The 26,173-nt window shown below is 33.0% G+C and overlaps 1 protein-coding gene and 1 long non-coding RNA gene across 5 annotated transcripts in view; one reads left to right on the top strand and one right to left on the bottom strand.

Annotated features, from left to right (window-relative positions):
• LOC147829648 (uncharacterized) overlaps positions 1-26,173 on the top strand; it is an 81,011-nt gene that overhangs the window by 19,128 nt on the left and 35,710 nt on the right. Inside the window, exons 3-5 of the long non-coding RNA XR_015448740.1 lie at positions 1,310-1,428; positions 8,124-8,193; positions 21,843-21,955. This is a non-coding gene — a long non-coding RNA (uncharacterized LOC147829648). The remainder of the gene's footprint in view (positions 1-1,309; positions 1,429-8,123; positions 8,194-21,842; positions 21,956-26,173) is intronic.
• Positions 1-26,173, bottom strand: part of Vwde (von Willebrand factor D and EGF domains) — a 64,999-nt gene that overhangs the window by 3,848 nt on the left and 34,978 nt on the right. Inside the window, exons 18-29 of one of the 4 annotated variants that reach the window (XM_087204663.1) lie at positions 25,504-25,641; positions 22,930-23,061; positions 21,857-22,423; positions 20,314-20,409; positions 20,137-20,232; positions 19,043-19,138; positions 18,394-18,489; positions 16,987-17,082; positions 13,282-13,377; positions 13,092-13,187; positions 12,113-12,208; positions 4,243-7,196 (exon numbers count right to left, since the gene is read on the bottom strand). In XM_087204663.1, coding sequence (XP_087060789.1) covers positions 7,144-7,196; positions 12,113-12,208; positions 13,092-13,187; positions 13,282-13,377; positions 16,987-17,082; positions 18,394-18,489; positions 19,043-19,138; positions 20,137-20,232; positions 20,314-20,409; positions 21,857-22,423; positions 22,930-23,061; positions 25,504-25,641 — 1,658 coding nt within the window. In that variant the 3' untranslated portion in view covers positions 4,243-7,143. Of the gene's footprint in view, positions 1-4,242; positions 7,197-9,132; positions 9,438-9,462; positions 12,209-13,091; positions 13,188-13,281; positions 13,378-16,986; positions 17,083-18,393; positions 18,490-19,042; positions 19,139-20,136; positions 20,233-20,313; positions 20,410-21,856; positions 22,424-22,929; positions 23,062-25,503; positions 25,642-26,173 lie in introns of those variants that run through there. The other 3 variants (XM_087204665.1, XM_087204664.1, XM_087204662.1) reach the window with 3 other exon arrangements.

Below are 26,173 nucleotides of genomic sequence, written 5' to 3'. Positions count from 1 at the left end.
AGGCTGAGGCAGGAAGATCAGGAGTTTATGACCAGTGTAGGCTATATGGTGAGAACCTGTTTCAAAAAAAAATTGCCTAATAATTTAATAAACTGAAATATCTTTTTAAATATACATAGTTTTCTTCCATTAACTCATAATGTGAACTGAAATGGTAAACAAGAAGAGACCCTCAAAGAGGATACTTGAAATATCAAGTGGTCTTGAGCCATAAAAAAAAAAGTGCTTTTTAGCAGGTGATACTATGTAGTTAATAAAAGCAATAGGTCAGATATACATGTTTTCAAATACATTCTTTGCAATATATAAGTAGTAAGGTATTAGATAAATAATTGGACTTCTCTGGCCTTTGGTGTCTTCATTTGTAAAACAGGGATAAATCTTTCAAAAAGATTTATGAAATCTAAATGATGTTAATTCCTAACATCGTGTTCATTATAGTTTTCTTACCTCTAGCCCAATTTAAATTTTCCTTTAATTAATAATTATAATATCATAATAACTGATATTATAGAAAGAGACTTCTGATTTTCTTTCTTTTCTCTCTCTTTCTCTCTCTCTCTCTCTCTCTCTCTCTCTCTCTCTCCCTGGCTCTCGGTACTAGGAATCCAACTCAGGACCTTGCACTTGCCAAGCAGGTGTGGAACCACTGAGCTACATCTCCAGCCCAGAGACTTCTGATTTTCATACTGTGTTCTCTTTTTTCTTCTTGTGGTACTAGTGATTAAACCGAGGGCCTTGGCAAACCTCAAACACTTAGCTACACTTCAACCCTTTTCACAATGTGTTGATGTTTTATAAAAATCAAGCATATATGTTCAGCGAAAATGTCATCATACCTAATATTCACTTTTGACAGATTATAGTTAATCTCTTAGGTTTCAGTTTACTTACCTTACTTATATAAATAAATTAAAAATAAAAGCAAAAACAAAAGCACCTCCTTAATAATCATGGTCTTTCAAGAATCATGTAATTTCACAAGAACAGTGAGGGACCCATTCTAGGCTAATTATCTGTCTTAATTAACTTCAATAGTACAAAAGTTAAGCTGTAGAAACCATGGTATACTGGGAATATTCTGTATTATAACTGTTGGGTGCTTAGCTCAGAAAATGAACTTCCTCATAGTCTAAGCAGACAGCTCCATCCACCATAGTACTCTGCTGCCTTGATTATGGTTGATTGTTCTGGGATGGTTACAGTTCAAGCCTATTCAGTGCACTGATTGGTCATTACACTCTTAGATTTTTCTTGCTTAAGATTTTTTTAACTAAATGATACATTTTTTTTTGTCAACTGATGGCAGTTATCAGAACTGAAGGGTCATCAGATAGATTTGGTTGTCACATTGGATCCTGAGGAAAACTAGTAAACAGCAGTGGACAGAGAACTACAGATTTACAGAGAAGTCAAGAATGGAAAAAAGTGAGTCTCTTGTTCTGACTGCTTCTAGGTTCCCAGTCACCTCAGCTTTACTTCTTATCCTGGTTGCCATAACCTTTTAATCAACCACTATTCTCACTGAGTTGAATCAAACAATCCCTCAATGTGGTGGCTCCAACTTGGAAAAAGGAAGGCAGTTTCTACCCAAGTAGGACTATCAGGACAAAGACAGAAAATCAGGGAAAGTGAGGGCAGTTTCCTACTTTTGAACATCAAAGGTAGATATAAATCCAACATCCTCATCTGAAGCAAACCCTAGATCAGGCCAGGCCTGATTAATTTGAGAGAATGTCAAGGAGCCTCTTGTTATCTTTTTTTTTTCCATAATTTTCACATTCAGGAAAAAGTTGAAAGGGTATGAAGTGGTCTTGGTGAGGAAAATTTAGAATGAAGGGGAAAAAATCTGACAAGAACTAGTTAATAAGGTTAGTTTAAGCAAACTGTTTTCTGGAATAAAAAACTCAGTGTTGTGAAAAATAAAAATCATCTGGGAGGAGATTTTATAAGTTTCTTATTCAATATTAAGTAAATCAGCACAATTATTTTACCATTCTTTACAAATACTTCACCAGACCAAAAAATTGTAACATGCATTGTTTTAGGGCTTTGTCAGATTTCATTTCCCTATAATCAAGAATTGAGTTGACATTTCTGGTAGCACCTCCAAATGGTGATAAGAAAATATCAATTATGTTGCTATTCAGTATCCATTATATAAGAATTAATATATTCCACTTAAATTTCCTACTTTTCAGAATATTATGTTAATTTGGGATGATGATTAGTGTGGGTTGTCAAGTTGGTTGGCTTGGGAGCCATCCCAGGGATTAATAAAGTGTACTTCTGGTGCTCGCTTTGGAAGCACATATAATAAAGTGTACTTCTGGGTGTGCCTGGTTGGGTAATGGAGTCGGGTACTTCTGATCTCTATCTGGCCCTTTGGCCCTTCCTTTCTGGCACTGTTTCCCTACTCACTTCCCAGCCACCATGAATTAAACATCTTCACTTCTCCATGCCCTTCAGCCATGATGTTTCTGCCCCGGAGCCAGCTGATGATGGCATATAAAACCCTGAGCCAAATTAAACCTCTCCTCCTTTTATGGGTGTCAGAGTTGTGTCTTAGCAACAGGAAAGCTAACTAACACACAAAATTGGTACTGGAAACAGTCTGTTGCTATGAGTGTATATGAGCACGTAGTTCAGAAACTTTTGGAAATAGTCTGGAAAGGTTTGAAGATGCAGATTATAGAATCTCCAGAATGTTGTAAGCAATGTCTGAGATCAGAAGACCAGAATGCTGATAGGAATGTGGACCACAATGACCAGTCTCATGAGGTTTCAATTGGAAACCAGGACTGTACTGGGATGTAGAGGCCATGTATGTTATACTCTGGCAATGTATGTTATACTCTCTGCCAAAAAAAAGAATTGTCTACATTTCATCTGTATATTGAGACTTTGTGGGAGGCTGAGTTTAAGGGTTCTGATTTAGCTGAGAAAAGGTAATGTCATGTTCAGGAGTGGCATGGGTACTGGTGACTGATTTTAGCTAGATTTATAGTGAGACTGGGAGACAAAAGCCAAAGGATAAAAATTTGAAAGGAAGTTGGAGATGCCAGGAACAGAAAACATATGAGGAAAATTTCAGGCTGTGAGCAGAGCCAGGCCAAGAAAAATGCCATGTGGGCTACAACCAGCAAGACCATAGGAATAGGGTCACCAAAGCCCTCTGGATGTTTTGAATATATGAAGGATAGTTGTGTTATGTAGATGGAAAAATGATCTTGTGTTTAATTGGTGATTAAATATAGTTTAAGGAGATATGTTTGGGTTTCAAGTTGACAAGGGGTGGGATATGATACTTAAAGTAGATTGCCAATTTGACTAGCTTGAGAGCCTCCCAGAGGATTAACGAAATGTACTTCTGGGTATGTTTGGATGGGTCATGGAGTTGTAACCTGGGAATCTATATCTGGTCTCTTGCCCCTTCCTTTCTGTCACTGTTCCCCTGCTCTTCTTCCCAGCCATCATGAACTAAGAATCTTTGCTTGCTCATGCCCTCCAGCCATGATGTTTCAACCCTGGAGCCCGCTGACAATGGTCTGAACCCTAAGAAACCATGAACGAAATTAATCCTCTCCTCCTTTAAGTTGTAGATAGCAGGCGTTATGTCCCAGCAAAGGGAAAACAGAGTAGTACATTTGGTTAGCATAAATATATATGATTTAAACTGAAGTACATAAATATTTCAACAGTTGAATAACAGAGCTTTATAAAATTGTTATACACAATACATCTATGTTTCCATTATGAGCCACAAATATCTCTAAATTGATTTAACCTGAAATTTTAAAGTTTGTAATTTGTGAATATTAAAACAAGATAAATGTATAATTTTGTCAAAAAGACTGTGATACTTTAATATTTTTCATAAGGTTTACCAGATTTTTTTCTCCTTTGTGATGATGTTGATCTAAGCATTATACCCCTGAACTATATTTCCAGTTGTAGGAACATTTTAAAAAGGAAAAAGTATTGCATTTTACATAAAGGGTCAATGAACATACAGAAATGCTTAATAATAAAAACATTTTGTTTTAATGGTAACATGAATAAAAATCAGCCAAGCATAGAAATTAAGTAAGATCTATGATTTGAATTATTTTTGATAATTATTTATAAGGTACACATAAGAAAAACATGTTTTAAAGTAACTTGTGCTCAAATTCTGAAACACTCATTTTTTAAAAAATATTTTCTAGATAGCTTCTGAACAAAATATTTCAATTGATGGAAAATTATAACCTAGAAATAAGCAAAAAAGTCAATTTCATCCCTATAAATTTACCAAATTTCTTGCTTTTCTAAATTTAGATTATATTTTAAAAATAATACTTTCATTTGCATGAGTCATTAACTTTCATGAGTAGTTTTATACAAAATCTATAAGCCATAGCATTTCTTCACTATTAGTATTTACAGGCCCATTAAACATATTACAAATGGATTCTCCAAGTTGAGAATTCTGGTATGAAACTAAGAAATATTTGTGAAAATTTTAACATATTAGTTTAGGTATTTTACAATATATCCTTGAACAACTATAAACTTTTCAACTATAAAAAGTTGCATGAAAATAAATTTAATGAGACTATAGATAAAATTTCTGTTTCATACTAAGAAAAGTTGGCAGAGAGACTGATATAGAATCATGACTATTTTCATAGCTTGGATTTGGATTCAAATTATGAACTTCAAAAATTACTCTTTTATCTACAGTACATTTTTCATTGTAGTACTCATGTTTTCACAAGATCTTAGAAATTTAAGTGCATACCAAGTCTCAATGGCTTATTTTGCATTTCTATTTCTGAATTTTTGGTAAATAAAACAGTGAAACTTTTAATTATATTCTCTTTAATAATCATTTATAACTGATTTTCAGCAAATATGAAAGGATGTTAAAAATCTCTTTAATTCTGACATTAGAAGCTAATACTTAAAAGTTCCTTATCAAAGTTAGCAGTAATTCTATACTAATAGTATCTTAATTTAGCCTATGGTTTAGATATGGCTAAGGAATGCTCAGCCTTTCTGCGTAAAAAAAAAAAATGAGTTTTACAAATTTATATAATTTAAAATGGGGGAGGCAGGGATTTAGCTCAGTGGTTCTGCTGCCTGCCTTGCAACCACAAAGTCCCGAGTTGGATCCCTGGTACCAGAAAAAATAACTAAATAAATAAATAAATAAAATGGGTATTGCTTAAATTAAAACGATATACTTTTTGAAAAATGGGAGATTAAATATGAAACAGGATAAAGATTTATAACCCTTATTGACAATTACTTGTAACATTGAAAAAGATCATTCAGTTATGTGTGTATTCCCTGTTGTCATCACTCACTTTTCCAACGATACATCTAATTTTGGGTTTTTTTTAAATCATCTACAACCAATTCTCTTGTAGAAGGTTTTAATTTTGTGATCATCTCTCTCAACTCCCACACCAAAATAGGTCACTACTAGTAAACTTTCTGCCACTATAAAAAATAACAGATATTAATCAACTTAAGAGAGAAGAAGTTTATTTTGGTTTACAATTTTGAAGGTGTCAGCCCCTGACTGACTGACCCTAACATTTCGGGGCCTGCGGGGAGGCAGCACATCTTTATGGAAGTGTGAGGCAGAGCAAACTATTCACCTCATGGCCAGGAAGTGAAAGAGGAATATAAGGGTCTGCTCCCCACTATCCCCTTTCAGGCCATGGCCCAAAGAAATCTCATGTGTTCAGAAGTGGTAGTTTTAGAAGGTAATTCGATTGTAGTGAGTCTATAGTCATCAGGGAACTTATCCATTGATGATTTCATAGCTAAAGGTGCTGTTAGAAGAAGGGGAAAGGTTAATCAAGGTGTGTGACTGGCAGCATGCCTTTGTAGAGCATTTCGCTCTCCTTGGCTCCTCCTCTGTCTGCTTCCTGGCTGGATGGGTTGAGCAGCTTTCCCTGCCATTCCCTTCCACCATGTTTCTGCCTTAGAGTCAACTGATCATGTACAGAATCCTCTGAAAATCATGACCCAAAATAAACCTCTCCTCCTTTTAAGTTGTGAGTATAGGTATTTGGTCTCAGCAATGGGAAAGTAGCTAATAAAGAAGGGAAAAGTAATACAGGCATTTTGTTTTTCTTTTCTCATATAAACATTATGACTAAATAAGTCTTTTAAAATAAAAATGTTTATCATTTCTTCCCCCTTACTGAGGAATAGTATAGGTCAGAGCAATAGGAAGATTAGAAGAGAATAAAACAGACACAACTAAATATGTTACAGTATTTCTATCACTGTAAAGTGATGGCTTTGATCTTGGAACACAGTCAACAGCAGTAAGACATGGATCTTCTAGTGAGTTTTGTGTCAGCTCACTAGTTTCTCCACAGTTCATTTCTGTATCTTTCTAAGGCTGGGAACTATGTTATCAGAACCCCATTCTCTGAGGGTCTCTGTGTTAGAGTTTGCCAATGAGAAGAACTTGCTGGAGAGTTGTGAGAAGGAAATGAAGAGGAAGCTGTTATTTTCTTTACAGGTATTTGTAGTTAGATGCATGGGTGGATGAAAGATTCACAGGACTTTCCAGCACGTGTTTGTGAATGACCCACTTTTCTTCAGAGAGCTGGTGCTGGACTATGAAGATTCTCAAGTACTGTTCATAGCAGCTCCAGGAAAGCTTCTCCAAAGTACCTGCTTGGTGCTTTAACTGGACTCTTCAATATCAATCGCTCCAATCTTTTTTGCCCACTTTTGGACCTCCACATCCCTGTTCTCATCTCCAGTTCTTTCAACAGCCCTGCAAGACCTTAATTATGTCTTACACACTGTATATTTGGGAGACATCAAGTGGTTTCTCTTTTGCTGATTGATCCCTCATAATACAACACAATCTAGTCACAGGATTGAGAAAATACTCAGTTTATTAAATATTGTAAATATTTGGAATATCAGATACATCATCTCAATATATAAATATCAAATCACATTTTAAAGTGAAATTTAGATTGTGTGGAGTTCTTTTTTGCTTTTCTCTAACAATTACAATTAAAATCATTCTATAGGTTTCTTCCATTTAAAAAAATTTTTTAAATGATATTCAAATAAACTTCAAGAGTTATCTTCAATTTTTTCTGAATTAAAAAGTTTCAGTTTTTATGATATGGGCCTGTAATTCATATACTTGATGTTACTCAATGATGTTTTATCTGTAGTAGGAAGAAAAAAATGAAGTTTCAACAAATAGTAGAAAATCCTTTAATCCCTATTCATTAGTTTCTCCCTCTTTCTCTATGACATCATGCATAAAGCTCTTTTGGCTCTGTTTGCCACTACACTCTGTATTGTTTTTCTAAAAATGTCATCCAATCAAGATCATACTTACAGGTCAAAGCAGCTATGACTGAATGAAGCTTGCAAAATATGTGATTCCATCTTTGCAAAGCATTACATTTTAAAAAAATCTATGCATAATAACTAACAAACTTTTTTCTGATATCCTTTGGGAAAGACTGTAGATATTCACGATGTGTTGTAACTTTTCTCTTAAGTTTCCCTCTCTACCCCTTCTCCATTTCTGTATCTTCCTCTATTTCATATAATAAATAATAACAAACTTTTACATAGTGCTTTCTATATTCCAGGGACTGTTCTAGAAACTTCACACAGGTATTTGTTATTATGATTAGCCCCATATTATTGATAAAGTGCAGTTCAGAGGAGTCAAGTATCTTGCTTCAAATCAGAAAGAAAACAATTAGCAAGACCAATATCAAGTGCATTCAGCAGTTAGCACCAGGTTAGTGAGCTTCTCAGAGCTTTTTACCATCCCACCCTCTTTAGCACCTCTTTCTTTCCTTGTCCATTTTCCTCTTGTTCTGTGTCTTTTGTCTCTAGCTGGTAATTCTCTATTTTATTAAAATTCTCGCAATCTAACCAGTATCCTCCATTTCCTTTTTCACTTATTAGTTTAAGGTACGAGAAGAGAGGCCAGGGGCTGATTAGCCAGTCTGAGTGCTCCTTTGGGAAGCTGGGGAAGAGGGGAGCAAAGGAAGGCTTTAGAGGTTTTGTGAATTCCCATAAAAGATGCTTGCTTTTTTTATGCTAAAATGAAATTTCTTTAACTTGTTTTTAAGAACCAAAGAAATATTAAAAGCAAGTAGAAGTGATGCCACCAGTGAGCAAGAGAACAGAGCCAGATTCAAGGTAAGAATTTTGGAGATCAAGTTTTAATAAAGCAGGAAGTGTTTTCATGACTAGCCTCCTTTCCTTTATCTTTCCCAGGATCTTCTGTTCTTTTTATCCTTTGTAGGACTCCAGATGCAGTATCACAAGCCACATTAATGGGGATGAGGATAATGTGCTATTGAGCACATAAGGATTCACTTGATGAATAAATATAGAGAATCAAGCTAGTTTAATACCATCAAAGATGAAAAGCTTTTGAGGTCATAAGATTTTCTGAGCCATAGAAGCTCAAATAAAATTAAAGTATTATATATTTGCATTGTTTTCAAACCCAGAGAGACTAAGCTTTTACTTTTATTTTTCTCAAGTAACCCCTAATCACATAAGTACCCCCATAAGTTTAGTTTTTTTTAAATTTTCAAACCATAGCCCTATTGTGAATCTGTTATTTTCAAAATGAGGGCCATATCCTTTGACGATAACTACCAGTGATAAGAGAACAACATATACAAATCCATTTTGATTCTAAGCCAGATTGTCCAGTATCAAGCTTCAAGAAGAAAATTTTTAATCATTTTTCAAATTATGGTACTCCAGGAAACTTTGATATTCATGATCTTTGGGCACTTTATAAAGTAATAAATAGCATAAAATTAGTTTTAAAAATAAAATAGCTATAGATTAACATTAAGATATTTTTGAGAGGTCTTTTGTATTGTGTGTACACACTGAAATTCTTTAAGTGCACATCAAACTTTCATATAATAACTAAAACCAAAGTGGAAAGATATTTTTAGTTTAAAACCAAGTCTTAAATTCTTCTATTTTTATTTTGGAAATAAAATATAAATAGAAGTCAATTACTAAGTAGAAGAGATATTGAGAAGTCACTATGCAATATTCGTTTTCCCTTTACATTTTTAAGTACTCGTATTTTCTTTTCACATTTGACTCCAGCATATCTAGTCCGGCGAAAACATACATTGGGAAATGCACATATTCCTCCATAAAGACACTGCTGATTAGAAATTGCTGTAATGCAAAATATTTTACAAGTATCATCCTTTGACACTAAAAGCTTTGATATGTTCTGTCCCAGTAGTGTGAAGCAATTCAGTTGATTTTACTGATGGCCACTAATATAGTTATAGGAAGCTATTACACTGCCTGATCTACACACATTAAAGCATCACATGGGGCCGGGGATTTAGCTCAGTGGTTCCACTGCTTGCCTCACAAGCTCAAGGTCCCAAGTTTGATCCCTGGTACCAAAAAAAAAAAAAAAAATCACATGACATATATATCATATGTACAATTTATATGTGTCAGTTAAAAAATAAAATGATCATTGACCATAAAAAGAAAACCAATGTGAGCTCACAAGTAATTTTAAATTTTCTAATAGTTGCATTGCAGTAGAAAATAAATAAATAAATAAATAAATAAATAAATAAATAAAAACCCATTGACAAACCATTCATGGTTGATCTAATCTATGCACTCTCTTCTTTCAGAACACACAGATTCCAAAAACAAAACACCTTAAACTCAAACAACATTTTTACAATTCTATAAAGATATTATTAAAGGAAACCCAAATTTTATTGGGTACATTTTAAAGTATTTCAAGTATACCTTTCCTTTTTGAGAGAAGTTCGAATGAGTAACTAAAGATAATGTTTAGAATTTTCTTTTGAATAACAGCAAAAATTTAACAGATAATCATTACTGGTTTACATATGCAAAAAAGACAACTATGTATAGTACTACTAGTGATAGTTTCATGTGAAAAACCTGCTAGAAACTTTCTTAAACATATTAACACTGTGCTAGAAATTTCTTCTTTAAAATGTCTGTCAAGGTAATTTTAAAAGTTTCTATCCCTATTTTTGTTCATTGTTGGTGGTTTAAAAAAATTCCCCCATGTAATTATTGTGAACACCTTGCTCTGTGTGGTCACTGTAAACATTTGGGGGTTAGACACGAAGGAAAGTGCCAGTCATCCACATGTCCCCAGCATCTGTTCAGAGCAGTGTGCAGAATGTAATGCTCTTTTGTAAGAAAATGTTTTATGATTTTTAAAATAAATTTAGTGAACCTAAAAAAATTTAGATTTAAAAAGTTCCTATGCCTATCTCAATATCTATCTCTTGGTCTTTATCATCTATCTATACCAAGAAAATGTTTATATTACTTGTAATAATACATTACAAATAACTAAAATGTTGAACATACAAGCCAAGTACTTATATTGTGTACAAGTACAAGCCATGGTACTTATATTGTGGACATTAATGTACTACTTAAAATGAAGATTTTCTAGAACATGGTAATATTTTTATGTACTACTGAATGAAAATGAGCATATTATAAACTTATATACAATATAGTTATTTTTCATGGGAGCGAAACTGCTTCAATGTCTAATATTGGAAACTTCCCAATTCAAGAATAATATTACCTTTGATATAAATACAACGTTGACAGGTTATGTTTTTATCAGGGCTGCTATATGTAGTTGGGCAAGCTGTATACTAGACAAGTGCTCCATAAGCTAAGTAATTATAAAATAGGTAGCATATATTTGAATACCTATTACACCAAATTCCCAGCAGATGGCAGTAAACCATCTGTTTAGATAGCATACGCAATGTATGGAAAAGTTTTGGAACACTTGGAAATAAAGCATTTGAGGATTAAAAAATTTTATTCATATGAATAAAGGTGCTGCAGGGTGTAGGAACAGACTACGCAGCTCAGAGACCGCAATCTACAAACCACTGGAGTATATTTCCACACTCGCATGCTTTCAGCATCCTCTCATCATTCCCCCTCATAGTCCACACTGACTTCAGGAGCTGCCCAAACTGAGGTTCATAGCTTTGTTATTCTAGCATTCTACCACATCTAACTTCTAATCCGAATTATTAATTGCTTATGTAGCTCCTGGGACTTAATAGTACTTTGATATATTTTTCTAGGTTAAGAAGTATATAAATTATACTAGCAATTACTGATAAAATAATATCTAAGTCATGAAAACTACATGCAAAATTTCTGATTCAGAAAAACAGTAGGGTGGTTCATAGACAGAAAGGGAAGGTATATATTTCTAATAAAAAGATAATGTCGCTGGGTGGATCCCAGCGCTCCGGAGGCTGAGGCAGGAGGACGGCCATGAGTTCAAAGCCAGCCTGGGCTACATAGTGAGTTCAGAGTCAACCTGAACTACAAAGTGAGACCTTGTCTCAAAAAACAAACAAACAAACAACAAAAAGATAATGTCAGGTTGCAACTAAATTTCAATTTACAGTACATTTTTCCCAATAATTTTGAACTTAAGAAATTATTGGTTATCTGAAAATATTTTAGAGGGTTTAAACTTTTTCCTATTAAATTAATCTTTGTTAATATTTTAACATGATGTTTCAGGTTTTCATAAATTTCAGAATTTCATAAAAATTTTTCCCCTATAGCTTGGGATTTATTTATGAAGAAATTTACAAGTAAAACTGGATGGAAATATATAAATACCAAAACAGTAACAGAAATTAATTAGGGGTGGTAAAATTTGAAGTGATTAGTTTTTTCCTATTTTTCCATATTTTCTAAGTTTCCTTGGTAAGTACATGTTAATTTAATAATATAAAATAATATTTAAACTTCTGTATAAAACTTTATTTGGCCCACCTGAAGAAATTTCATTAGCAAACCACAGACTGTAATTTGAAATGATGTCACAAGAACTAGTTGATTATGTCAATGTTACATGGTCACAAACTTGCTTATGATTTATTTTTATTTTTTAAACCACTTTTTTAAAAAAGATCAGCATGCTGGAAATTTTTCCCACTATGTTTTTTCAAAGATTATATTTTAATGACTATCACACATTCAGAGTCAGAATATATAATAGAAAAAGGTCCTGTGAACTCACGGATTTGACACTGCACTCCTTCCCAGGTGGGAGGACAGTGGCATATGCCAGGAGAGACACATTCACCACCATTTCTACATTTCTGAGAGCAAACAGCTGCACATAGAAATATAAATGAGTTAAAATTTTAAATTACATGTCAAATCCTATCATGGGCCATAAAAATGTAATTAAAGAGACAATATTAAAAGCCAATGATTAAAGGATCTTTTCCCTTCATATTTTATCAAAATTGGTTTATAATATTCTTAAAAATGTCAATTTAAAGTTTGTACAACCCAGTGTTTGAATATACTGTGCTGTAAGTTTTCTTAAATTGTTGGAATTATCCATGTGGCTTCTCATTTTTTACCTTGATCATCACACTACAATGATTGCTTATTTTAAATAATAATTTTATGGAAAGGGATACTGAGAATTGCTGTAGCTTAGAAACTAACTGAAAGGCAGTGAAACCCCACTTTGGAAAGGCCTGAGTTGCTTGGGTTGAGGTGAGGCCAATAAATCAGCAACTTTTAAAACTTTTGACCTCTGTTTCAGATTAAGAGAACAGAATTCAAAGATTTTTTTTTTATCTTTGGCTAATGTATAGTTGAAAAACTAGAAAATACAATGTACCCCCTCCCTCTGCTAATGTGAAAAAATCATGCATGGGTCTAAGACTATTAGTAACTAAGACTATCAGTATATGTTTGTGATACATAACAAACACATTCGTCATGGGGAACTGGTACACACACATATCGCATCTTGATCCTTTGTACTTTCCCTTCCTTTCTTTTGCAGCTTGTCTCCTCCCATACCCAGATCCCACTCCCATCCCATACAGTCTATTTCCCTATTTCCCATCATTGTCTTTTATTTTGCTCTTTAAATTATTCATACTTTGGGTTTGTTATACAGGAGTAAGCACGTGACGCTTAACCTTCTGTGTCTGCTTCATTTCACTTAGCATTTAGCATTTTAAGAGTATTCTTACGTGTGCTGCATCGTTTCCCACTCCAACCAGAAGGGCAAGAGCAAATGTTTGGTCCCACACATTTTCCTCCATTCATGCACATAGGATCACAGATGCCTTAAGGTAAAAGCATGAAATATCAGCTCTTAAACAGCAATAATTTTGTGATTGCTTTGCCTATAATTGGTAAATAGGTTTAGTGGTGACTTACTTTTTTGGCATTTCCTACCAGTGTATCCTTCACGACAGATGCACACATTATTTCTCATACAGTGGCCACCATTCTTACAGGGAGGGTGACAGATAGCTAAAAAGAACACATGGCAGGAAAATATGAATATCACATACTCAGTTACTAGAGGTTATATATTGATTGTATTATGTGCCTGTTATCTATGGAGCCATAAGGCAGAGGGATGTGCTACTAAAATGAAAGATCACAACTGCAAGTCATTAAAACTATACTTTCTTAATCATAAAATACAGTGCTATAGCCATAATCTGCTAGTGGGCTAGTACAATTCAAAATGTATTGGTGGAGTATTCATAACAAATGTAGTCTTTGCTATCACAGTGAACATATTATAAATCTTAACTCACGTTTCACCACATTATGAAGTGCAGCATGAAATGATTTGGACAAAAACCATGAAAATAATCAAAACCTAGCTCAAAATAAGAATTTATTTGCCTTTTTGGAAATTAGAAAAATCTCAACAATTTGTCTCATGATACCATAAAAGTATTAGAAAATATTTTTGTTTACTCTTAAATACATACTGAGGTCATGAGGCAATTATATGACCAATTTCTGTGCCTTTTTGGTATAGATTTTCAGCAATAATCCTTGGCTCTATTTGCAATATTTACTAGATATTCAGAATACATGTTACTAGTATCTTCTGTGTATATAATTCTGTTCCTTGGAATTCAGATGTAAATATTTATCATTTTTATGAGAATTATTATTGCTTCATCTTTCTTCCATATATAAAAATTAAATGTTAGCATTTTGCTTGTTTGTTTGCTTTTGGTACTAGAAAAGGAAGTGAAGGTCTTGTACACTTTACCACTGAGCTACATCCAGGCCTCTAAATGCAGCATTTAAAAAAAGAAATTACACAGACAAACCTGTCTGAAAGTTTAAAAAATTTCTCTCCAAATGAATTTAAAATGGATTATATTTGTATTTTAAAAATGAATTTCAAATTAATAGGTTTTGGTAACAGACTAGCTCTTATTAGTAGTTGCTTTCTTCATTCCCAAACACTGTAAAAAAATTCCACTGATTATTAAATGGATTTGTAAATAAAAATATAGCACTTTAATTATAAAAACAATATAACTGGATGCTTTAGCAATGGATAATTGCTAATTTAAGATGAACTTTCCTTGGTTCATGCTTGAGTCTTTCTGTAATATTTTATTGGCACATTTTTATAAAGGATTTATTCAACGAACTTCATTGAGAATGGGAAAAACTGTGACAATAATTTGTGTTGACATATTAAATGAAGTTAGGTTGAATTACTGATTACTATTCCCAATTTTTTTACCCTTCTTTTCATTCATGCCCTTTGCCATTTGACTTTGTGTCCCCTCCCCACAGTGGAGGTGGAGCTTATTTTCTTGTAAAATTGTTACTCTTTTTGGGATTTAATTTGACCAATGGCCTGTGTGTGAGTCAACAAAATGCAAGAAAGAAGATTTCTATATACAGTGAAATTTGTCTTGCCTTCTTGCTGTCCTATTTACTTGAGAATGTCATGCTCCATGTAAATGTTGGTGTACAGAGGAAGAGAAACAGGTGAAACATTCTAGAGTCCAATCCAGCCAATCTGTAGGGTCTATGTATAATGGAAATAAATGCTTGTTGCTGGCCACTGAAATTTTGAACACTTACTAATAAAACACCTCTATTCAGATGTTCAAACAGATCAAGTAGATTCAAACAGAGGTATGCCTTACTGTTATTAGTAGTGAAATGCTCTTACATTTTATACTCCTTATTCTTGACACAATTTAAGATCATTTACATTTATCAGAAAAAAATTCTCTCCATGACAAAAACACCATAACAAATGCCTATAGTTAGAAATTTAAAATTAAAAAGAAAAAACAACTTTGTTTATGGTGGGTAACTTTGTATAATTAACAAGTATTCACAAAAATGTGAGTGTAGAGATTAAACACTACATTTACACAAAAAGTCTATATAATTAAAACAATAAATATAAAGAGAATGAAATTTGAATTTTGCCTTGCACTATAATCACATATTGGAAAAGGAGTTTTAGGAGAAAACAAGTCCTTGCACAAGATTCTACAGGCCTCAGAAGGCTATCCCACCAAACTCCAAAGTGAGGCAAGGTAAAAGGAATTTTAAGAGGTGAAGAAAATTAGAAAGTATATTTATACATTTCTTCAGTTATACATTTTAAATTTTGTTTATTAATAAGTAGTTTATCCTTATTGTGGTTTTAAATCAATTTCTTTTTCCTTTGAAATTCTATAGTACACACAGAATATGTTCCTCCTACTTACTTTTAAACATTCTAACTAAAATTTATTCACTTGCTTTTCATATGTGTGCCAACTTCCCTTCCTCTCATTTGGGCTCACAAAGGGATGTGATCTAACACTGTCTAGGTCAAACTTGAAAACTTGAGGACTGAATTCTGAGGCCTGAAGACTTACAGCAAATTTCCAAAGTGTAAGCTGGCTAGGAAGTTGTAGGGACTAATTCCAAAATCTGCTTTCTTCTCATAATAACCTGCTTCCTTGCCCTTAAAAAGGAGTATTCAATAGAAAACTTTTAGTTCAACTTAATAGTTTAGAGATTCCCTTCTTTATCCAGTTACATAGTCCATGTATATTTTTGAGAACTTTTCTTACTATGTCCTTCACCTTTTGAAGAAGCATGACAAATCAGATTTTTCATTGTCCTCTTTACTTTCTCCACTCAAAACTAAACTATAACTTTTCTTCAGAATGGATTTAGGCTGTCTCTTCATTGTTAAGACTTAGTTTAATTTAGTCTTTATTTCTTTCCATTTTGCAAGTTGGCTCCTTGTCAGAAATCTAAATTAGAAAAACTCATTCCCTATGTTCATCTTTCTTGTGCTTGATGGAATGATGGTTTATTCTCTGCTCAGTCTCATTCTAAGAATCCTAGTCTACCACCAAATAAAAGAAAAATATGTTTGTAAATCAAAGTATTATGGTAAGGAAAATACAGCTTTTAGGAATTAAATTATGATGCTCTGACATGTTCTATACTAAAAATCAACTACATTTAGTGAAACAAAAATATAAAGATGCAGAAATACTTTACAAATTTAATTTATTGGCATTAACTCAAACCTATACTGTCACCTTCAAGACATTACCATTATTCTGATAAAATCAGTTTACATTAATTGTACAGAAGATGGTGTTAAAATAATGGGCCACAAATGGGGAATACTGTGCCTCTCTTCACATAATTTTGCACAATGTTGTGCATGGATGACTCTTCATAAATGTTTAATGAAACTAGAGAGATTATGAGATAACAATAGATAATAGATTGATCACAAATCAAACATTTTTTGCCATGAAGATAACAAAGTGTAACCATTTCATTATAACTGTAAGAGACCTTTGCTTAGATTTTTCATATCTTGGTTCTACAAAACTGCGCAAATGTCAAAGTTGTGAGGCTAACACAGTGAAATAAATATAACCATTTACACAATAACTCTAATACATATATATGATGATATCATTTGGTGACCATACCTTCAATATCAACAAGAAATAGAGGGGAAAAAATAAATAGCATCTTCCACTTCAAAACCTGTCTTGCATTCGCTCACAGCTCTATTGAGTTCTAGCATCTCATTTGCCTATTTTACTTATATATAAATATAATTACCATTCTGACATTGTGCACCAAAGAATCCATTTGGACAGAGGCAAGTGTTTGGCTTGTAACAGGAACCACCGTTGAGGCAAACGGGATCACACAAAGCTGATGAACAGCACGAAAAAAGAAACATAAATGTTTTATTATTTTAAAAATGAAGGTTGAACAGAAATAAAAATTGATGCATAACGAAATATTTTATTTTTACTCAAAGTAAAATCCATAACCTATAATTAACTGGACTTTGCCAAATAAGGGAAAGTAGCTAAGTTATTCTTTGAAAGTATGTTTATTAAGTTTATAAATAATATTACAGTAAGAATGTAGAATGTGGGACTCAAATTCAGAAAGCCATGGGTAAGATGAACAGAAAAGGTTTTAAGAGAAGACTATTTAATTCAATAACACTAACAGAATAGTTTGTAACCAGCTCAAATACATATGTTCATTCATGTGTCTTTGTCTCCTTCCCAAATACAGGGACACTGCATTTCAACTCCAGAATACTCTAAAAAGTTCTTTCATTTTGTTTCATGACCTTTGTTTTGCATTGAAAGGCATTTCTATTTTTAACCTAGATTTTATCAGTTCTCCAACATCCACATAGTTTTCTTCGAAATTCTACTTGCTAATTAATTTCTCTTTGCTTCCAACGAAGTGTTTCAATTATATAATTTATTATACACCAACCTGTCTCATATCTCTTTTTATAATAATTGTATCTTATTTCTCCTTCATTAATGATGTGCTACTTGAAACAAGGGCAAAAGCCAAATTAATCTTTGTTTCCCTTTGCATCATTCTTTGTATATAATTAGGAAGCTATAAATGTTGAATTAAATTTTCATTGAGAAAAGCCATTAGATAACATCAATTAGATTAAACATGAATAATTGAAAACACTGCTGCTAAAGAAGTCTGACAATGTGATAAATAAATAGAATAATTATGAATGTGCAGTTAACTCAGAATTACTTAGGAATTATTAAATAGAATGTGTTGTGATAAAAAATACTTGAAAAAAACCTGGAAAATGCAACACAGATAGGAAGTTTGTGTCCACACAAACTAAACAGTTAAGGGAACTACAAAAGCTAAAAAAAATATTGGCTGGATATAACAATAACAAAGCTATAGGAACAGGGGCCGGGGATTTAGCTCAGTGGTTTTGCCGCCTGCTGCGCAAGCGCAAAGACCCGAGTTCGATCTCCGGTACCAAAAAACAAAAACAAAAACAAAAGCTGTAGGATTGTTTGGCCCAATATAAGAAGATAAAAAATTAAACCGTAAGATTTGAAATGACAATTTCGTACTTGGCATGTCAGATCAGTTTTGTTTCTTAAGTTCAAGTCTTTAGATCACTGTCACATTTAAAATTTAGTTTGACAACTTCACTGAAAATATTTCTTATTTTACCTGTGTTACAGGTAGGTCCATACCACCCAGGCTTGCACTGGCAAATATCTGGTGCAAGACATTCACCTCCATTTTCACAGTGTCTGTTACAAATCACTAAGATCATAGAATAAAAATAAAATTAAGGTAAATCAGGTGTGAAATGGTCATACTGTTGGGTATTACCTAGCTAGTTGCTAGCTGCCAATCACAACAGCCAATGAGTAAGATCAGGAAGAAAAATAAAACATAACTATATAGTTTGGCTTTAAATGCTCTCCAGTTTTTATGTTCAATTATTTTCTTATTAAGAGAGATGAGGAAAGTAGAAAATCATTGAGCAGAATAGTAAGCAAGAATTGATCATGTGGAGAAATTACATTACTGATGAAAGTAATCTTAAATTAAATCAGATACACTTATATGGAAATGAACACATTTCAGTCCCTGATATCTCAAAGAAAAGGTTATGGCTAGGGTCAAGGAGAGAATCATTCTGAAAACCAAATTCTTAACTTAATATTGGTCACCCATAGTTGCTTCCAGTGCTACCTAGATTGGTAACTGTCATCATAAGTCATGAACATGTGTTCTTTACTTAAGGTTTGGGTTCATTTCATTTAGCATTAAAGCCATTAGCTCATCAAAAGAGAAAGAAAGTTTTGCTTACTTGTTTCACACTTTGGTCCTACAAAGCCATAAGCACAAGTGCAGAGATTGCCGGGCAAACACATGCCACCATGTTGACAAGGTGGGTTGCAAAGTTCTGCATACACAGATTATATCATTAAGTTGGTTAATGATAATTTAATTAAAAATCAGTTTATATTCAGGAACCACAGGCACAATAAGCCTTGTTGTAAAAACAATTTATAATGATCTCAGTTCTTCAATATTACACAATTTAGTTCTGTAGGATTAACTATATGGATTCACACTTTTGAAAAACCAGTGATCAGCATGTTTTGGTTTATAAAAGAAACCTAGAAAACACAACTCACATAAGTGTGTAAAAGGCTTATAAGACGTTTACTAATTGAATGGAAATATATAACTGTTGGTGTCTCCTGAAAAGTGACTCTGGGGCTTACGTGTTCCTGTTCTACAAACAGAATTTTTCTGTGCTTCTATAGTTACTTTTATGTTACTGGTGTGAATATTTTTGTTAGTTCACCCTAAATTAATTTGTTAATTAACACCTTGTCATTGAAGAATTTTTAAAACTCCAATCTTATTTATAATTATAGGGACTGTTTAAAAATATATTCCTTTAAAACTCTTTAACAAAAAATTTCATATTTTTTTCACTTAGTATTTCAGCCAAAGCAATGTTATTTATATGACCATAGATACATTTTAAAAATCACTATTTAGGCCTCTTCTTACCTTATAAATTCCAATTATTTTACATTTATTGGTTCTTGGAATAATTCTTGATAAGTCATGTAATAATTAATAATCTTTTGCTTCAGGACAAAATATTTGTAGGGATATGATACCTCATAACTAAATTTCAAAAAATGATTTTGGAAAATAATTTTACCAAAGATAAACCATTGTTTTTTGGAGATCAGATTTCTGAAATTCAACTTTTTAAAATTCTAAAATTATTTTTATTGAATATTAAAAAGCATAGACTCTTGTATCAACATTAATGAATACATAGTAATATATATAATAAAACTGAATTATCTTTTAAAAATATTTAAAAGAGAAAATGTCTTATTTTAAGCCTAGCAGATGATTTTTAACTTGAATTATCACCTTCATCACAGGTTGCTCCACCGTATCCTGGAAGACATTCACAAATGTTAGGCTTAACACATTTTCCATGGTTTCTGCAAGCAGGATGACATACAGCTGTACAAAATAGAGCCCATGCTTTAGAAATATCAACTATCAAGTGAAATTGATTATACAAACGATGAATGATGTACCTACCAGTTTGACAGTTAGAACCAGTGTAACCAGGCTTACATTTGCATGTGTTTGGTGCAACACACTCCCTGCTTTTTCCACATGGGTATCTACAAATGGCTGCAAAAATCAAGGAAAAATGACTTAATTATACCAAATACAGTTTTCTCAAATTTAGTTATAATAAAGTTAAATTTTTTTGAAATTTGAGATTTTTAATATTGTGTTAAACAATAACCACTGCATTTAACCATAATGTTTTTTCTTTACTATTATAGTATTTTTTATTTACTATCATAGTAAATTTTCTTTACTATTAGAATGGCTGAGGAAAATGGTCACTAGACTAGAAAGTACCATATGTGGTGATTACTTCCACAATAGTACCTAACATTGGAGGCAGCAGCTAAACACACATGAGATTACAAAAAATCTTTTTTCATAAGGAAATGAAATCTCAGATATAATCAGCTAAATATATATACATATATATGTGTGTGTGTGTGTGTGTATATATATATATATATATATATATATATATATATATATTTTTTTTTTTTTTTTTTTGTACCAGGGATCCAACTCAGGCACGGTGCCAGTGAGCTAAATTCCCAGCCCCTAATCAGCTAAATATTTATGAATGACAGGGACATTCAGAATTTCAAAGACTAAGAAACCTGGAAGAAGTTGTTTACATTTTTAGACAACCTGATATAGTCTATTGGGTATGTAACTTTCTCTGAGGAAACTGAAATGCATGAAATATTTAAATTTGTTGAAAACAAGGAATTCTGTATTATGAACATATAAGCATTGAGAATTATTATTCATATTCCTACCAACAGTTTCTTTAGATAATAGTAGGAACATAAAAATACTACAACAGCTTTCTTGCTTAATTTTGTTCTCAAACAAAAACACAAAACAAAATACAGTAACACAGCAATAACGCTAACAACAACAAAAAATAGAGCTTATATGTTGTCAAAGCCAAAACTTTGATTTGCATCAGGAAAGCAATGCTGATGATTGTGAAATTATAAACAATATTTATAAAATTAAAATGAATCAAAACTTGTTACTCTCAAGTTGGAAGAATGACACTTAAGTTTATGAAAATAAACAAATATTCCAGAATTAGTAATTTAAAGTAGTAAAATATTGTGAACTAAGAAGAACTAGGCCACGTATTAGTCAGATCTATATTCATATCCTTGTTTTATCTCTATTTCAGAATAGGCTCTCCTTGTACAATGAGAAAAGTACACTTAGTATGCAGAGTGGTGGATTGTGGATTGTGTTAACATAACTGATATTGGGTGTTTCTAAAGAACCTGGAACATAGTAGGTACTTAGTATATTTATAGTATGTATTATATAATTTTAATAGTATATGATATTAAGATCTTAAAAAGTAACTCAGAAACCCCACTTTTGCTTTTTTTCAAAAGATGATGAGCTAAATAAAATCAATAGAAATTAACAAGCAAAAAAAGCATGTCTTCTTAGTTACTTGAGTTTGAACTAGATAGTTTTCTTTGCATCTTGTGAAGGATACTCATAGTACCTCTGCAACTGATACCATCTCCATAATACCCCGAGGGGCAGCGTCCACATCTGAAGTGACCATCTGTGGTCGGCACACAGGAAACACCGAGAAAGCAAGGTGAGTCAGCACAAGTTGACATTTTGGTTAATCCAAACTTTTCTGGCAAAATAGTGATTGTTCCAATATCTGATGTTGCAAACTCATCCTTAGATTGTGTGTAACTTTGGGAAGAACTTTTAATTGGAGAATTGTAGTCTCTCGTCTCTGTTTGGATGGTGGTATGGGTAACATTTTTTAGTTTACCATTGGAATCATGTGGATTAATGCTTAATGAATTATTGTTGTTCATGGGAATTTTTGACTTTTCCAGTCTGGTATTTTCACTGACAACATGATCTGCATATTCAAAATCTGTTATCTGATGGGAAACAACCATCTGTGAATTATCCCTTTGAGTTGTAACTGATTGCAGTGACAAATAGGAGATGTTCATTATGTTCAAGAACTTTTTGATAATAGCAGGACTGTGGGTAAAGTTTCCACCAATTAGTGAATGTTCTGTTGATGGTGACTGAGAATTCAAACCTACATAAGCAGAAAGAAATAGAAAGGTTAGCCAATAACTTCTTTCTGTTCTCACCAAATATTTGGCATTAAGTAGTAATTCATTCTTTCATTTAGTGTCTACAACTACACTACACTGTTCACAGCTACAACTACACTATGAGCCAGGCCAGGAGCTATGAATAAGTTATGAAACTTTTCCTTCAAAGGTATTATAACCTACTTAAGTAAATAAGAGAACACAGAATGTTACCTAGTGTAAAAGTTAAAGAACAATAATTAATGAGATTCTCTGAAATTGCCTTAAATGATGCTATTCTTTATTCATTTATGTGACAAAATATATTTTTTAGAATCTAAGCCAAAGGATTCAATAGATTAACAAGAAAAAATAAAATTTAAGCTGCAACATAGAATGTTCAGACAATTTTTCTAAAAGGGAAAATACCTGAGGAATAATTATGTTGATTTTGTGGAAAAAAAACTGAAGGTATTTTCACTAGATTTGAGCTAAAACCATTACTTACTAGAGGCATTTCTGTTCGTTGACTTAACATGATTCTCTCCTTGTTTGGTACCCTGTTCCTTAAGTACATTTTTGTCAGATCTTGTGATAATCATAGTTTGTGTGGTAAATTCACTTAAAATTTGTGTTTCAACTGTAAATGGGTGCATAAAAAAGAATCAAGAGTTAAAACTCTTATAAAACCAAAGCATCATGAATAAGAATATATAATAAACATGTCATTTAGACTGAACTCTTTGCAATTTAAATTACAGAACCACTTTAGATATCATCTCTTCAGAAGACCCTCTGGTTATGTATGAAACTGTGTGCCTCAAAATTGACACATTGAAGCCCTAACCCTAAATGTGGCTGTATTTAGTGACTGGGTCTTTAAGAAGCTAATTTAGGTTACAGAAAGTCAGAAGAGTAGGGCCCTGATCCAAGAGAACTGTTGGCCTTCTAAGAAAAGGAAAAGACACCAGAAAAACATACACACAGGAAAGGTCCAATGTGGAAGCAGCCATCTGCAAGCCAGGAAGAAGGTCTCACCCAAAGCCAAGCAAACTAGCACCTTGATCTTGAACTTCCAGGCCCCAGAACTGTGAGAAAGTAAATTTCTGTTGTTTGAGTCCCTCAGATTCTGGTATTCTCTTACAGCAGCCCAAGGTGATCCATAGACTTTTCTTCAGTGTCACTCACACATTCAACCTATTTTGTCCATCTGAATTTGTCCACAGCACTTTGTCTTTCATGCTAGTGATTCTTACGGATCCCTTTCCCTAAGCAGTTAGCAATAGCCTCAGTAATAAAAACTGTGCTTTATTTATGTTTATATTCTTCAACTTTGTTGCCTATCATAAAACTAAGTAACCACTAGAAACCAAAATTTCTTTTGTAGTATTAAGCATCTTCCTAAAATACACAAATTACTCTGACAATGTTAAGAAACCTCTTAGTCACTCATGTGTTTTGGGATTTGGTTCAATTTGCTTTCTTTCTGTAAGCTCACTGGATAAAGGTTTTATTGAGAAATAGGACTTTTTGGAAAAGAAGGATGTTAGTCACAGAGTGGAAGGGGAAAATATTAGGAACTGGACACTGAGGGGAAAATGCAAACAGTTGACAGAGTAGGAAATCCTCTTGAATTTCTGCACTGTGGTCCTCATACTTGTGACCTCAGTTCTAGACAGGTCCACCCCAATCTCAAGCAAAAATGGTAGTATTATGTCATTAATACATTCGTTAACAAAACAGGATCCCATTCAACTATGCCAGATATATATTTTTTGATACCTGCTTTTCTCTTTTAAAAGTATTGATATCTACAAAATTTTTTGTCCCCTTTTAAATGTGTGTTCCCCCTGTGTAATTTTATTCCATAGCTGATGATGGTAAGAACTGAGTCTTTAAGTCCTCTGTCTTGAGCATCATGTGGCTATACTACAGTCCTTCCATTCTTCTTGTATGCAAACTGATTCTTTACTATTCTCTTCCAAAACCACTTCTTCCTACATGTTGCATGTGTTAGCTCATTAGCCTGGGTGAATGAATATAAAGCTATTTCCTTATTGTTCTGGAGGCCTGAAATTCATGATTAAGGCACTGGTCTGTTTGGTTTTTGAACACCCTCTTCATTTACTGGAATTGTTCACTTTCCCAGTACATTCTCACATGACAGCAGAGCTCTCTGGTGTCTCCTCGTAAAAGTTAATAATCCTATTGAATCAGGGCTCCACCCTTTTCACTCTTTTAACCTTAATTACTTCCCTACTCCATATGTAGCTACATAGGCTTCAAAATCTGAATTTTAGGGGGATACAGTTCAGTCCATAGCAATGTGAATGCCAATTCTACACACCTGCTCAAACATCTAAAATTTAACAATTTTCTTTTCCTTATCAGGCTAATCCCAATCATTAAATATCACTTCTTTGCTTCTTTACTATCTTTCATTTGTCCTCTCACTTTAGGCCAGAATATCTTCATTTTTTTCTTATACTTTTGAGATGCAGTTTTAAATTTTCTTTTCACCTTCAGATTTATACAGTCCCTTATCCACAAGTGCTCTATCTTCTACATTACTTAAATAAACTTTCTCAGATGTAAATCTTATTATGTTTCTCTATTTCAAAATTGTAAGGAGCTCTCCATGGTCTTCCTGCTGCCTTTCTCTCTAAATTTAAGTATTGTAGCAGCTCTCCTTCCCTTCTGTAATCCGGGAAAAGTGAATTATTCAGAGTTCCCAATGTGTCTTGTGATGTCACATAGCTCTTTTCCTTTGCTCATGCTATTCCTTCTACCTGGATTGCTTTTCTCTCCCTTGATCTGCTACATTAGATACATTTCTTGTGTGTCTAACATAATGTAAACATTTTCTTTTAAGGGTTTTTATTATCCCTCCAGGTAGGTACCATTCATACTACTCCATTCTCACCTAAGGAGTTGGCGGACATGTCTGATACATTTCTGCATCCTCTGCATCTAGTTTCAAATACAATGCTGAATGTGTACACACTGAATGATGTAGGAATAAAAGTAAAATGGAATTGGGTGACTGGAATAGTTAAATGCAGCAGAAAATAGGAACTTTTACCATGACATATTTTCCCATCACCATAAAATCCTTTTGGACAGGGACCACAGTGATAAGATCCAAAGGTATTGAGGCAACCTGCTCCTGGAAAGCAAGGCTCAGACTCACACTCATCAACATCTTCCTGACAGTTTGTACCTACATGAAATATAGATCAAGTGTTCAAATCATTTAATTCAAAATACAGTATATGTCCGATCAGCTTTTTATAATTCTTAACTCACACAGAACTTTTATGAATTATGTGGAAAAGAATGTGCTGTTTTTTAGCATGAGCTATGTAATCAAATATAGTTATTAATTAGATTCCGGTTAATATTTAACCTGACCTTTAAATTACATAAGATTTTTCCTAAAATAAGATTATTTAAAAGTCTATTAATATATAAGACAAAATAATATATCACAGAAGAAAGTTGTCCTTCATTTAAAAACTCAGTGATCTTTTCAAAAACAATGTTTAGGTTATCTGCTTAGCTTAAGGACAGCTTGTTCTGTTCAGGGATTGCATTGTCTGTAAAAACACTGAAAATTTTACAATGTGTTAGGAAAGCCAATTTTTTCTAAATAAAATATTTTGAGATCAAGTGGTAGTCTTCAAAATCCTTAACAACTTATTTGAATGAATAAATTCATATCAGTTGTGGATAGCTGCCCTTATTATTTCAAA

Source organism: Heterocephalus glaber, unplaced genomic scaffold (assembly GCF_053883595.1).
Source record: "Heterocephalus glaber isolate CG9 unplaced genomic scaffold, H.glaber_assembly_v1.0 deba00000546, whole genome shotgun sequence".
Classification (NCBI taxonomy): Eukaryota; Metazoa; Chordata; class Mammalia; order Rodentia; family Bathyergidae; genus Heterocephalus; species Heterocephalus glaber.
Note: the sequence above shows the minus strand (reverse complement) of the source record. Positions and strands in the feature narration are given on the sequence as shown.